Source organism: Geotrypetes seraphini, chromosome 3, assembly GCF_902459505.1.
Source record: "Geotrypetes seraphini chromosome 3, aGeoSer1.1, whole genome shotgun sequence".
Lineage (NCBI taxonomy): Eukaryota > Metazoa > Chordata > Amphibia > Gymnophiona > Dermophiidae > Geotrypetes > Geotrypetes seraphini.
This window is the reverse complement of record NC_047086.1, coordinates 293,973,146-293,988,635: the sequence shown is the minus strand read 5'-3', so window position 1 is coordinate 293,988,635 and position 15,490 is coordinate 293,973,146. Positions and strand designations below refer to the sequence as shown.

General features: G+C 41.3%; 1 protein-coding gene across 7 annotated transcripts in view; it reads right to left on the bottom strand.

Moving 5' to 3' along the window:
* ERMARD (ER membrane associated RNA degradation) overlaps positions 1-15,490 on the bottom strand; it is a 102,348-nt gene that overhangs the window by 12,488 nt on the left and 74,370 nt on the right. For 6 of the 7 annotated variants that reach the window (XM_033937460.1, XM_033937463.1, XM_033937466.1 and 3 more), the window contains 4 exons: positions 9,479-9,562; positions 9,322-9,401; positions 5,276-5,404; positions 2,287-2,505 (listed from right to left, as the gene is read on the bottom strand). In XM_033937460.1, the coding sequence (XP_033793351.1) occupies positions 2,287-2,505; positions 5,276-5,404; positions 9,322-9,401; positions 9,479-9,562 (512 nt within the window). The remainder of the gene's footprint in view (positions 1-2,286; positions 2,506-5,275; positions 5,405-9,321; positions 9,402-9,478; positions 9,563-15,490) is intronic. The other variant, XM_033937462.1, reaches the window with a different exon arrangement.

Genomic DNA, 15,490 nt, shown 5'->3' with positions numbered 1-15,490 from the left:
GCACTGGCTGATGTTGCCAGAAAAAAAAGAGCACAACTAAAAACCTACTTTCTTGTAGGAAAAAAACAGGGTGCTCTAAAAACAAAACAAAACAAAACAAAAAACAAAACAAAACCTGGAAGCATTATTTAAGTAGTTTGTTTTTTCTGGCAACACCAGCCAGTAAGAGTTTTCTGTGCTCCAGAAAAGCATAGTTCATTTAGGCAGTTGTCTTGCTCTCTATGCTTGTTGAGTTTTTGAGGCTGGTTCTTCTATATTGTTATAAATGTGTGCCACACCTTCAGTAGGAAATGTAAAGAATAAAATACACACTACCGTGTTTCCCCCAAAATAAGACTTACCCTGAAAATAAGCCCTAGCATGATGCTTGAGGTAGGTCTTAATATAAGCCCTACCCCAAAAATAAGCCTTAGTCCCTGGATTTGCCAGCAGAAGCATTTCCCTCTGCCCCCGCTGCGCAGCCAAACCCCCACTGACTCTCCCATCTTTCCATCTCTCCCTCCTGTCTGAACCCCACTGACCCTCCAACCGTGAGACCTACTACCTCCCTCCACAGAAGAGCACTCTAAACATGCTGTTTTGCAGCCTTCTCCTACTGAGGCATTCCCTCTGCTGCATCACTGATGATGTCATCAGCAACGCGGCACACGGAAGGCCCCAGCGGAAGAAGGCTGCGAAGCAGCCTGTTTAGAGTGCTGCTGAAACTGCTCTGTGGAGGGAGATAGTAGGTCTTGCAGTCGGCAGGGTTTGGATGGGAGAGATGGAAGGATGGGACGGTCATCAGGGGTTCTACTGTGTGGCGGCGGTGGGAGGGGACTGCTCAAGGGTTCTGCTGCAGCTGAACGGAAGAGAGGGATAGAAGCTGGGCAAGGGTTATGCTGCACAGGGAGATGGGAGGAAGGGATAGAAAGATTCTGTGGAGAGAAGGCACAAGGGGATGGGTGAGAGGGGAGGAAAGATGCTGCACATGTGGGGGAGAGAAAGGAAAGAGGAAGAATTGGGGTGGAGAGGAAGGGAGAGAAGATGCTGCACATGTGGGGGAGAGAAAGGAAAGAGGAAGAATTGGAGAACAGAGGAAGGGAGAGATGATCATTATACATGAAAAAAATAAGACATACCTCAAAAATAAGACCTAGTGTGTTTTTGGGCCCAAAATTAATATAAGACACTGTTTTATTTTCGGGGAAACACGGTAGTTGCTTTATATAAAATTATCTTCCACATGTCCACGTTAGCAGTTGCCTGAAACCCATGTTAACTAGTTGTTTGTCTCTGGGCCAGATGAATTGGGTTATAACCTCTTCCCACAGTGGTCCCCTCCCAAATAACATACCCTTCCTAAGTATAAAAGGGAGTTCCTGAAATCTTTCACCCCCTTCCACAGTGCATATCACCGCACTCCGTTTCTCCTTGGTGTGTAATAGGTCTCTACAGCACAAATCACCATGCTCCCTTTCTCCTTGGTGTATAATAGGTCTCTCTCCCCCTTGAGCTGGGCTTTTCCCCACCAGAGGTTTCTCAACAAGAAGATATAACCTCCTGTACAAATCTCCAGAACCAGGACTTGCAATTTCAGGGCAGCAGTATATTCACAGGCAGGAGGGTAGTAAAGTCCCTCTGTCAGCACTGGAATGAAGCAATTCACAGTGGAAAAGTGGGAGAATCATAGCAATGAAATCTTGCTGCTTTAGTGGAGAACAGCTAACTACATAGAACAGTAATCTTAAGAGACTTGTGCAGAAATTAAAGCAAGAGGAAGGTGGGGACAGGATGGGAAGAACATTAGGTAATGGAAATATGTTCATTCATAACAAAATCACAATTTTACAAACAAAATATAACAGGCAAAATAGCACAAACTATTTCAGCAAAATTGTGTTTCTGGTTTGGGACTGAGTTCCCTGGTATCATTTTAATGTAGAATGTTTGAATTATTCATTTAAAACGTGTTACTTCATAACACCCCATAAGCTTATAGTGAGGACAAAATCCCTGCATCTCTCAAAGGTAGCATGCCGATCTGTACTGTGGGAAAGTGTGTGGAAAGGAAGCAATTCCTGTTTGGCAGGAGAGAAAAAGGGATGGCTAGCATATTTTGAGATTAACTGTATATAATAAAATTTAATAACCGGATTGTGGCAGGTTAATTCTTTCAATGATAGGGGAACTTAGCTCCACTTTACTTCAAAGGATGACCCCTTTCATTTGTAGCAAACAAAGCTATCCTTTATTGTATGAAAACTCTTCCTCTATCCAATTATAACAGTGGTGCTCTACTGTACAAACCTCTTCAGCATTCGTATGTAGTTATACCTCTGGCGGGAGCGCAGTGCTTTGTCCACCCACTGTTGGTATCTAAGCTCTGCACTTACAATGATTTGCTCAGACACTAGGTGGCACTGTGCTGTTATTTTCCGGAGCACAGCTACAGCTTCAAGGACAGGTCGTGGGCAATACAGTGTGAGCATGGGTATGGTGCATAAGTTAGTCAGTAGTGATAACCACCTGCAAATATAAGGGAGGTCCACAAAATAATTATAATTCTAATAACTGAGCAAAATAAAGTTAAAATTATGAGCAGTGGCGCAAATTGTCAAGGCTTCAACAATACGTGCTTTCCATTTGCTCATTTTTCATATACTGTACATTCAAAATTAAATTATCTTAAGTGATCTACAAAAAATGTTTGAGAGAGTACATTCACATATCCCATACTTGGATCAGAAACGGATGTGTGTTCTGGTTTAAATATAAACTTGTTAACAGGTTTGTTGAGAGATGCTGATGACTAAAGAGGACAGGAAAGCAGGACTAAAAAGAAGCTAATTTTAAAAAGCAGCTGGGATACTGATTTGTAGGTTGAGGGTAAAAATCATTTACAAAATACAGCAAAAGGCTTACATGGTCTTTAATCCTGTCACAATCCCCATTTATTCCCTAAACAAACTTCAAACCTTGTTTAATTCTTTTAGGCTGACCACATTTTTCAATCGCTAATTCGTATCCATCAGATGACCAGAAATATGTTGTGATAGAGACATATCTGTTCACCAAGAATTGCTATTAGCTTCAAAGTGACCCAACTCATCACTGTTCTATTTGGCTAGAGACCAGTAACCAGTTCAACAAACAGAGGCAACTTTACTGTTTTTATAGGCTATATTCACTGAACAGAAATATTTAAGATGAAATGATCCACTGTTTGCATGACAAGGTTTGCATCAGCAAACTCCTGTTCCAGGTTTTCCTGTTTCATTTGGTTTACTGAAGAATCATCACTTACACCTTACTTCTGCTTGAACTTTTAACTACAAGCATCAGATGTAAGTAGGTAAAAGTAGTAAAAATTGGTGAAATTATTAGTTCAGTAAAAGTAACTAATGTCATCTTTTACTTCTTTACAAGTTAAAATAACAAAACTTTTACTTAAATGCATTAATTAGTTACATTTACTTAGTTACTATACAACACTGTTTAATAAGACCGTAAAAAACATCCTAAAAACTTTCACCTAGCGTCCATCTCCAGTCCTTTGGATCTGTTTTCTACCCTTTGCCTGTTTTTTCCCATTTTTTTCTACCTCTCCCTATTTCTCTTCGGCTTGTCTCCATCTGTCACCTTTTCTTTTCCTATCCTCACACAAAAGCAGGTAGCACAAAGGCTTCAGCTCTTCCTAGCTATGGGTCAAGGGGAAGGGTCAAGATTCCTGCTCCCCCTGCAGCGATAGTGAGAGAAAGAAGGAAGAGTATTCTTCATTCCTCTGGGATGACAAATGCCTATAATGTAAGAAGGAAGATGCTGACCACCCCTCCCCTCACTACAAGAGGATGGAAAAAGAACATAAGAATTGCAGCTGCTGGGTCAGATCAGTGGTCCATCGTGCCCAGCAGTCCACTCCCGCGACAGCCCCTAGGTCAAAGGACAGTACCCTGAGACCAGCCCTACCTGCATACGTTCCGGTTCAGCAGGAACTTGTCTAACTTTGTCTTGAATCCCTGGAGAGTGTTTTCCCCTATAACAGCCTCCGGAAGAGCGTTCCAGTTTTCCAACACTCTCTGAGTGAAGAAGAACTTCCTTACATTTCTATGGAATCTATCCCCTTTTAACTTCAGAGAGTGCCCTCTCGTTCTCCCTACCTTGGAGAGGGTGAACAATCTGTCTTTATCTGCTAAGTCTAGTCCCTTCAGTATTTTGAATGTTTCGATCATGTCCCCTCTCCTCTTTTTAAGGGAGAAGAGGCCCAGTTTCTCCAGTCTCTCACTCCAGCATTTCCTCCAGCCCCTTAACCATTTTAGTCACTCTTCTCTGGACCCTTTTGAGTAGTACCATGTCCTTCTTCATGTATGGCAACCAGTGCTGGACGCAGTACTCCAGGTGAGGGCGCACCATGACCTGGTACAGCGGCATGATAACCTTCTACGATATGTTCGTGATCCACTTTATCATTCCTAGCATTTTGTTCTCCCTTTTCGCCGCCACCATGCATTGCGTGTATGGCTTCATCGGCTTGTCCATCAGAACTCCCAAGTCTCTTTCCTGGAAGGTCTCTCCAAGTACCGCCCCAGACATCCTGTATTCATGCATGAGATTTTTGTTACTGACATGCATCACTTTACACTTATACACGTTGAACCTCATTTGCCATGTCGATGCCCATTTCTTGAGCTTGATTATGTCACGTTGCAGATCTTCGCAATCCCCGTGTCTTCACTACTCTGAATAACTTCATATTGTCTGCAAAATTAATCACCTCACTCATCATACCAACGTCCAGATCGTTTATAAAGATGTTGAAGAGCACGGGTCCAAGCACCGAGCCCTACGGCACTCTTCTGGTGACGCTCTTCCAGTCCGAGTATTGTCTATTTACCCCCACTCTCTGTTTTCTATGCTCCAGCCAGGTGGTGAAGTAGTCATATTCTATAACTTACATGTGCAACTAGCATCCAACTTTAGGCGACTTGCTACAGAATGAGGGGGTATACCTACTTAGGAACAAACATACACAGATATTTTACATACGTGCATAAATCACAACTCCACTCACAATCTGCTCAAATACCTTTTCTGAACATACGTACTATACATTCATTTACAAATATGCATCTAATTATACCATGAATGCTTTTAAGTGTGAGGTAATTTTATAAAAACCCTTTTATGGCATAAGAGTTTTCAGCACAAAAATAGTTTATAAAATTACCTACTATGTGTTCTAGTATAGACACAATGTTAATTTATCTCCTTCATTCATAATATCTATTCAAACACATACCTATCTGTTAGAAAAATATGTCCTATATCCTCCTGAAAGCAGTAATCTGGAGGCATGCGGTGCTTTAATAGAGACAGGACCTCCAAAGCTTCAGGGATGCTAGCACCAGATGCTACAACTCCTGTTGACCTTTAATAAAGAAATATAATCATTGTATTACTTTCAGCATTTGGAAAAAGAGGAGAAGGCAAATTTTCTTACCTGAGGTTTTTCTCCATGACAGCAGGATAAAATCAGCCACATAAAATGGGTGATGTCATCTGAGGCATCAGCATGGAACAGCGCTCTCAGAAATGAGAAAGATCCAGAAATCTTTCTGAGCAAGCATAGAATTTCCTGCATGCTACTCTTCAATAGGATATAAAAGCGTAAAGACCCCAACTCCTGCATGGTAGAATTGTATAGCTGATTGATCCTACTCTTACAGAAAATCTGTTACATTAGAGTAAATTTGCTTTCTCCATGGGTGTGCAGAGTAAATCAACTACTTGTTAGAAAACCAAACCCAAACTATTTGATGAGAAAATACAACCAACAATAAGTGCCCTAATTTTTAATTATGATGGCGAGTATGGCTGCCTTTCTCATGGACATAATTAACCCACACTGGATAACCTATAAAAGATAGAAGCCTATATTAACTAAACTTACCGATCCTTTAACGATGGTTGCAAAACCAGCTTTACTGGTTTTGCGATCGTTCCTGTTCCCCGACCTGATTCACTAAACTACTGTCCGATGAATCTCTGATCCGATCTACCCATGCAAATTAGTAAAACTCCATGTAAAATAGCTAAGCGATTGATTCACTAACAATTGCTTGGCTATTTTGAATCGTGTTTTACTATCCTAAAACCCAACTGCTGCAGACCTGTTGGTAACTGTGTTACCAACTGGTCTGCCTGTTGTTTTTTTTAAAATGGCACTGATATTTTACGTGTATTACACATAAGAACATAAGAAGTTGCCTCTGCCGGGTCTGACCTGGGGTCCATCGCGCCCAGCAGTCCGCTCCCGCAGCGGCCCATCAGGTCTGTGACCTGTAATTGATCCTATGTCTAAAACCCTTTAATCCCCATTTTTCTTCTATATATACCCTTTCATGGTCCTATCTCTACCTCTATCTATATCCCTCAATCCCCGTATCCTTCAGGAACTTGTCCAATCCTTCTTTGAATCCCCTTAATGTACTCTGTCCTATCACATCCTCCGGAAGCGCATTCCAGGTGTCCACCACCCTCTGAGTGAAGAAAAATTTCCTAGCATTGGTTCTAAACCTGTCCCCTTTCAACTTCTCCGAGTGCCCCCTTGTTTTTGTAGTTCCCAATAGGCTGAAGAATCTGTCCCTTTCTACCTTCTCTATGCCCTTCATGATCTTGTAAGTCTCTATCATGTCTCCTCTGAGTCTTTGCTTCTCCAGGGTGAAGAGCCCCAGCCTTTCTAACCTCTCTGCATATGAAAAGTTTTCCATACCTTTTATCATTCTTGTCGCTCTTCTCTGAACCCTCTCAAGTATCTCCATATCCTTCTTTAGGTACGGCAACCAATATTGGACACAGTACTCCAGATGTGGCCGTACCATCGCGCGGTATAGCGGCATGATGACTTCCTTCGTTCTGGTTGTAATACCCTTCTTAATAATACCCAGCATTCTGTTTGCCTTCTTCGAGGCTGCTGCGCATTGTGCCGTTGACTTCATTGTTGTGTCCACCAGTACACCCAAGTTTCTTTCAAGGTTACTTCCCTCTAGTACTACTAATCCCCCCATTTGGTAGCTGAACATCGGGTTCTTTTTCCCTATATGCATGACCTTGCATTTCCCTACATTGAAGTTCATCTGCCATTTATTCACCCACTCCTCCAGTTTGTTCAGGTCCCTTTGTAGGTCCTCGCATTCTTCCGCAGTTCTAACCCTGCTACAGAGTTTAGTGTCATCCGCAAATTATATAACACATGCTGAAACTGAGAGAAGACTGAGGTATATAGGGAGGACAGCTATTATGTACTATACCAAAGTTTGGTCTCAGTCTCCACCTGCTGGGCATGATGAGCTATTACCCATCAGTAAAGAACTGTACTGGTCTACCAGGCACTACAGAAATATAGAGGTTTTTTTTTTTATTGCAACATACATATCCAAAATAAAGCACCCCCTTTGCATAGCCTTGGGGTCTCTCTTCTTTAGCATACAGTTTTCTTACATCATCACAAAAGTATCTGCCCTCACAGCTTTAGAGTTATATTCTTTAACTCAAATATACCAGCACAAAAAGCCTTTATATTATTCTAGCTTCCCTTGAACATTCCCCAAGAGGATGCTACTTATCCTGGCATATTTTATGCTGAATTCTAACTAGTATCCCCATTCTCCTTTTTTACCAGCAGTTATGGCTCCATCTACTATGTTACTATGTAGAGATATCTTGATTTGCCATAGGTTACACTCCAAACCAGGTCTTAAGTGCCACACTAGCTTGAACTGTAGTTAGCAAAGTAGCTGGCCTTTGCATTGCAGACCCAGCTCCTTTTCCCCTAACCTAATACTTTCAAAGTTTTTCTTTCAACACAACATAGCCAAAACAGAAGCTAATCTTAAAAACACGGACACCTTTTCCCTACAATATACATTATTTTGCAGTTTATTTGCACGTGGCAATCCAGTCCACAGGGTGTGCACTTAAGTAGTATCGACTGTAGATGATATGTACGTCACATACACAAGAGTCAGTCAATGTTATGAGTGTCTGTATGTGTAAGGATACAACTGCCCAGACAAGCATCATTCTTTGATGTGATTGGTCCTTGAAAACTAACGGAAAGTAATTTTATTTTTATTTTTTATGCAGTACCTATCCTAACTTGAGCAACAAAGCAATCAAGGTTTTCTTACTATTTGGATCTTATCTTTGCGACCTTGGATTTTCAGCTCTAACAAATTAAATTAAAAAAAAAAAAGAACGACTGCAGATGATTGATGATGAAATGTGTGTTTGCTTGTCGACTATTGAGCCTCATTTTGAGTTAATTTTCACTGAAAAACAAGCACATCCATCGCATTGATTAGCAATTCTATTCTATCTACTTTAGTTTCACTGTTGTTAAAATTAATATGTTTATTTATTTGCAACGGCTTAATATACTGCCACACTATGAGTGCTGAATGGCTAATAGGAAAAAGGAGGTGAAAGTGCTGTTGGATAAGTCTTTGTTGAGGCCCCATTTGGAATATAGTGTGGAATTCTGGAGACCGCAACTTCAAAAAGACAAATAGGATGGAGTCAATCCAAAATTGCTACAAAATTGGTTAGTGGTATTTGGTCATAAAGAAAAGGGAAAGGGATTGGGACTTGTATACCGCCTTTTTGTAGTTTTACAAACACACTCAAAATGGTTTACATGCAGGTACTTCAAGCATTTTACCTATCTGTCACCTTGGGCTCACAATCTATCTAATGTACTGTACATGGGCAGTGGAGGATTAAGTGACTTGTCCAGGGTCACATGGAGATATTTAAATATCTCTGTGCTATTAATGTACAGGAGGTGAGCCTTTTGCAAATGAAGGAAAACTCTGGAATGAAAGGGCATAAGATGAAGTTAAGAGGAATCTAGGAAAATACTTTTTTATAGAAAGGGTGGCAGATGCATTGAATAGTCTTCCTGTAGAGGTGGTGGAGACAAAAACTATCTGAATTCAAGAAAGTGTGGAACAGGCATGTGCGATCTCTTTGGGAGAGGAGGAGATAGTGAATGCTGCGGATGGATAGACTGAATGAACCATTTGGCCTTTATCTGCCATCATATTTCTATGTTTCTAATAACTCAATGAAATAGGAGGTCAAAAAGAAATACTAGAGGCAAGGAGAAGGAGAGCAAGAGATGTAAATCCTATAAAAGGAGGATGGGGAGGGACAGGGATTGAGAATTATTTAACATGGAGACTAAACAAGCAGAAATTTATCAATTGCCCTAGGTTGTCTACCCTCTCTATTCAACCAGACAATTTCTTATTAAACTTTCTCATAAGACACTGGATTTAAACTCACCCTTTCAATTCCTGCATCTGCTCCAGGGAAGGTACAGAAAGATGAGTCCACCTATTAATGCTGCTCATACAGTCAAGCACCTAAAAGATTAATACAGACTTTACCATTGCTGTTAGAAGAACAACTGATTCACCTTACCAACACTGTAAATATATACCTGTTTTCCAAGACGGGCAACTGGATGAAACTGAGATTGATAGCAAACAGAACAGCTAATCAGTGGATCTATCAATGGATTGTCCTGGTGAGAACATAACAGACCTCATTAAGTTTCATTTGAACATATCTCTTCTGAAAAACTCAGAGCTATGAAAGAAATATGCAGATTTAATGGTCTATAGCACAGAGTATGAAATATTCCCTGAATCAGCTTGAATGTTGTTTCTGTAGTACCGGTATATAGAGTATAATAAAATAAAAAACCAGAGCTGAATTGGGTCAGAGTTGCAAAACTAGGCTCTGAAACCACCCACAGAGTCTACATCATAAGGAGAGAAGAGAAATAACTCCAGACTTGCCTGAAAAATGCAAATGGAAAAGCACTGCCTGTGTAATAATATTAGTATGTAAATTTAAACAAAGAAACAGCAGCAAAACAAATTAAAAGGCCCTTTTATTAAACCAAACTAGAAAATGGGCTTAGTGCATCCTAACACAGGACTTTCCTGCGCTCTAAGCCCATTTTTAGCTCAGCTATAAATTAAGCCTTTTTCAATCATTTCATTTTCTGTGAAATGTGGCCACTATAAAAAAAATTGTGAGACCACTTACTGCTTTATATATCAAGCAAGGTTTATATAATTTCTAAAAAATTTTGTGTCAAAATGAAGTCTACTCTCTTCTGGGGAGAGGCTGGGAACACACACACAATACTGGAAAAAATCAAAAACTGGTGGAGAAAAAGGCCTCAGTTAAGTCAATCAATGACTGGGGAGTGCTCCTATTCTTATAAACATAAAACAGACAATCCCATAACTATCATGGACCAAAATTATTATTATTATTATTATTATTATTATTATTAGGTTCTTATATCCCGCCATACCCAGAGAGTTCTAGGCGGTTTACATTCGTTACATTAGGATCCGGTCTGAACCCGGATTTACAAAAATTTTATCGGAATTGCAGGTAGCGCGGAAGGAGTCACAGGTTTATCGTAGTTGGGTTAGAGGATAAAATGGAGGGAGTGGGAAATCAGAAGAGGGGGGAGAGAGGGAGGTGGGGGTGGGGGGGGTTGGAGTGTATGCGGGGAGTAAGGACTAAGGGTCTTGTTCGCGGAAGAGGTGTGTTTTGAGAAGTTTTCTGAAGTCTAGGTAGGTCGGGGCCTCTAGCATCATTTGGGCTAGCCAAGGGTTCAGCTTGGCCGCCTGGAAGGCGAAAGTTTTGTCGATGAATCTTTTGAGCTGGCATGATTTTATGGAGGGGAAGGTAAACAACTGGATTCTGCGGGATTTCTTGTTGGTGCAATACATATTGAAATGTGGGGAGAGGTATTTTGGTGAGAGACCAAATACTGTCTTGTAACAGATGCAGGCGAACTTGAAGAGGACTCGGGAATCGAAGGGTAGCCAGTGCAGTTGGTGGTAGAAGGGGGTGATGTGTTCCCATTTGTTCAGGCCGAAAATGAGGCGGACAGCTGTGTTTTGAATCAGTTTTAGTCTTCTGGTGATTTTCTTTGTGGAGCTTAGGTAAATGATATTGCAGTAATCCAGTATGCTGAGGATAGAGGATTGAACTAATAGTCGAAATGCAGTGTCATCGAAATATTTCTTTATGGTACGGAGTTTCCAGAGTGCTGAAAGGCCTTTCTTGACAATGAGGTCGGTGTGGTTTTCTAGGGATAGATGTTTGTCAAGCGTGACTCCTAGTATTTTTAATGTTTGTTCGAGTGGGAAAACCAATCCTTTCACCTGGATTGTGGTGTCTTTGATTTTGTCTTTGGGGGTGGCTAGAAAGAATTTTGTTTTGTCTGGGTTGAGCTTTAGTTTGAAGGAGAGCATCCAGAGTTCTATCTGGCTGAGTATGCTAGTTATGTAGTTGAGAAGATCCTGGGATAGACTGGTTAGAGGGATGACAATTGTGATGTCATCTGCATAGATGAAGAATTTTAGCTTAAGTTTGTGAAGGAGGTTACTGAGGGAGGCGAGGTAGATATTGAACAGGGTGGGGGATAAGGGGGAGCCTTGTGGTACACCGCAGGAGTTCACCCAGCTGTAGGAGAAGTTGTCCTTTTTGTGTACCCTGTAGGATCTGTTTCGTATTTTCTTATTTGTGTTGAGTTACACCTCGCCAACCATAGGAAATGTAGAGACAAATTCAAATTAGAGTAGATCACACGTAGAAGCATAGAAAAACAGCACAGAAAAAAAAACTTTTAGCAAAAGTAAACTGCCACTTATCTTAGTGCTTCTTCAATCTGGCTGCCAAAAATGAGGACCTCTCTTAAATCCCAACAGGAGAACCCCATTTCGCCACAAGCATTTTCAGGAGAAGAAGTTGTATACATTCAGGTCTCAAATGCTCAGCATACAGCAGAAAAGTAAAAAATTTTGTGCTCATAATCGATTGAAATGATCACAGGTAGGACACCCCCAATCAGTCTCTATGTACACTTTTAATCACAGCACAGTTGAAAGTCACTGCATTTTTTTATATAAAACTCATCATCATCCAAAACACTGCTTATGTATCAAAAGTGAATCAACTTTATCTTTGTAGGGCCCTCAACGAGGACTGTGTTTCACGACTACTACTTCAGGAGGCCACAAATACCCAAATGGCCTATCCAATCTGCCCATCCACAGCATCCACTATCTTCTCCTCTCTCTAAGAGATCTCACTGTCTGTCCCATGCTTTCTTGAATTCAGACACGATCTTTGTCTCCACCATCTCTACCAGGAGACTATTCCATGAATCTACCACCCTCTACATAAAAAAATATTTCCTTAGATTACTCCTGAGCCTATCTTTCACCTCTTAGCTTCATCTTATTATGCCCTCTCATTCCGCAGCTTCCTTTCAAAGAATCGTCTCATGCATATTTATTTATGCCACGTAGATATTTAAACATTTCCATCATATCTCACCTGTCCCGCTTTCCTCCAAAGTATACATATTGAGATAATTAAGTCTTTCCCCATATGCTTTATGATGAAGAAAACAACCATTTTAGTAGCCTTCCTCTGGACTGACTCCATGCTGATTATACCTTTTTGAAGGTCTCCAGAATTGGACACAATATTCTAAATGAGATCTCATCAGAATTTATACAGGGACATCAATACCTCCTTTTTCCTACTGGCCATACCTCTCCCTATATACTCTAGCATCCTTCTAGCTTTCGCCATCAACTTTTCAACCTCAATAATCTTTATTCTTGTAGAAGTGTCTAGTAGTTCTGAATGCTATGGTTATGCATCTGAAACCACAAGTTGCTTGCAGAATACTGTCAATCATTTTTCAATTATCTCCTTCCCAGAGAGCTGCTCCTCCCCTCAGTTTGTACCAAAGCAATCAAGCAGCTCTGTAATGGAAGACAGAACTGGAAGGAGGGAAATGGGTAAAAAAATTCCCCAACACTACAATTCTGTTCTACTCTGTAACAAACATACCAATTAACATTATAATATTTAGTTAACATGATCAAAACAGATACAAAAACTGTGCAACCAGCATTAATATTTATAGACCTCCTAGCTACTCACATGTCCTGCTATCAAATAGAGACTCAGACCTAACTTACTTGCTTGAGTGAGGGTTTTTTTTCTCATTCAGCTTATCTGAGTCACAGAGAATTCTCTAAATCCAGACTGATCTTAAAGCAGAAGGAAGGCAAAGCCCTTGTATAGGGCAGGGCTTCAGGACTATTGGACACATTTACATGAAAAAAGATTATTGAGGTAAGAACCTAATCTTTATTTCTAGTGCAATGTGTCTAGTAGTCCTGAACACTAGGGACATACCAAAGCAGACTCCTGATTCTGGGGGTAGGGGGATCCACTGAGCATGTCTTCAATACAGGGGACCCAAAAGCAGCATCTTTCCTGGCTGCTTCGTCAAACCTGGTATAAGTATGAAGGGTAGGCCATGTAGCTGTACTACAGATATCCTTGGGCGAGAAAGACTGAGTCTCCATCCATTAGGTAGCAACTCCTCTGGTGGAATGTGCTTTCAATGCGATCAGTAGCTGCTTACCGCAGCCCACATAAAACGGAGGTAATTGCCATTTTAATCTATCTAAAAAAATTGAGGCCTTTAGTCACCAGCCTCCCTTTCTTAGCATGACTGATTAGATCTATTTTTGCCTATAGTCCCTCTAACATGAAATTCTCTTCAGTCTTTTGTTTCAAGGAATTCTCAGAAGTACAAACTTTCATTTCCTTCAGTGAAAGGGATAAAACTTGTTGGAACACTACCCCCTCCGAATCTGCGGTTTCAAAATCTGCAGATTCGGTTATTTGTGTTTTTTTGGCTATGGACCCCCCCCTAGTAAATGGCTCCGTCCCCGACCTTACCTGGTGGTCTAGCGGTGATGCGGGGCGGAAGCGATCTTTCTACACTCCTGCCCCGTGCAGAGCTATCATCAAAAATGGCTGCTGTGAGTTCCTATGGTCTCATGAGATTACAACAGGAACTCACGGCAACCATTTTTAATGAAGGCTCTGCATGGGACAGGCTTTCAGGAAGATCACTCCTGCCCCGTGTCATCGCTAGACCACCAGGTAAGGTCCGGGAGGCAAGAGGGAGGCGGGGATGGGTCAGAGTCGGCCCAAAAGTTATTCTCAAATTTTCCATATTTGCGGGCCGGCTCTGTCCCTAACCCCCACAAATATGGAGGGAGGAGTGTAATATCTCTTGCTCCTTTTCATATAGGTTTACAACGATTTGCAATTAAATTCCTAATTACATCAGATCTCTTTTCACTCTCCAGATTTCTCATAAATCGATGAAAACAATGCTATTTCAACAGTTTTTGGGAAATGGTACTAAGGAGTGTTAATTGTCTTTTGTTTAGTAATTCACATGCTAGTTAACCCAATTTCCCCATTTATTGAAGTCTTATGTAAAACGAGTCGAGCCCCTATTTCAGGAGATAATACGGTATATAAATCCAAAGCTTAGATTAGATTAGAACAAAAAGGTGATCCGATACATGAAACTTATTGGTAACTTCAAGGTACATCCAGGAAGTGCAACATTTTATCCTTGTTCTTCAACTCTGTAGAAAGAAAAGTGGACAAATGGATTTCCTGATTGATATGGAAGGCAGAGACTACTTTATGTAAGGAAAGCCCTGCTTCCATAATCTTTAGGAACGGTTCTCTACAGGATAAAGCTAGTAACTCAAGAGACTTGTCTTGTCAATGTAACCACTACCAGAAACACTGTAAGGGCTCATACGAAGTTCTACTGAAACTTTGCAATATGGTGTTAAGATTCTAGGATGGGAACGGGAGACACATTGGAGGGTGCAACCGAAGAACCCCTTTAAAGAACCGGGTGACATCTGGGTGAAGGCCAGAGACTGTCTTTCCCTCCCGAGCATGGAAACAGGAGAGGCCTGCTATCTGCACTTGACCCTTTTGAAATCCTTCTTGCAAAAAAATCTAAGACTACTGAAATCACGGCTTGTAAGGGATCTACACCAGTACTGAGAGGACTTCAGGTCTTAGCAAAGGCTGCCTTTGTCGACAGCTTTATAGCTATAAGCAGAGTGTGGTGACAACCATGTCCGAGTAATCTTTGCTCATCAGGGAAGCCTGCTCAAGAGCCATGCCCTTCAGAGAAAAAATTCTAGACAAATTCAGTAATAGTTTTTCTACAGTTTCACAGTAGCTCAACTCATTATACTGCATTTTGGCCCTGATTCTCCAAAGTGCGTCCCGATTTTAGGCAGCTGTAAGCGTCCTACAGCTGTCTAATCAGCCAATCGCGATGCACGTTTTTTAAAAAAATGCTCCCCAGGCAGGCCGCCTATATTGAAGGCGCCTCCGGGAGCCTAGGGAGACCCGCAAGACGCCTAAGCTCGCCTAAAGGCCTTAGGCGAACCTAGGCGGCCCTACGCGTCTCCCTAGTAGAGGAAGAGACGCTTAAAATGTAGGCCAGCAAAATGCTGGTCTACATTGTAAGTAGACGCGGCCACTATACTTATGGCAGCAAGGGATCTCC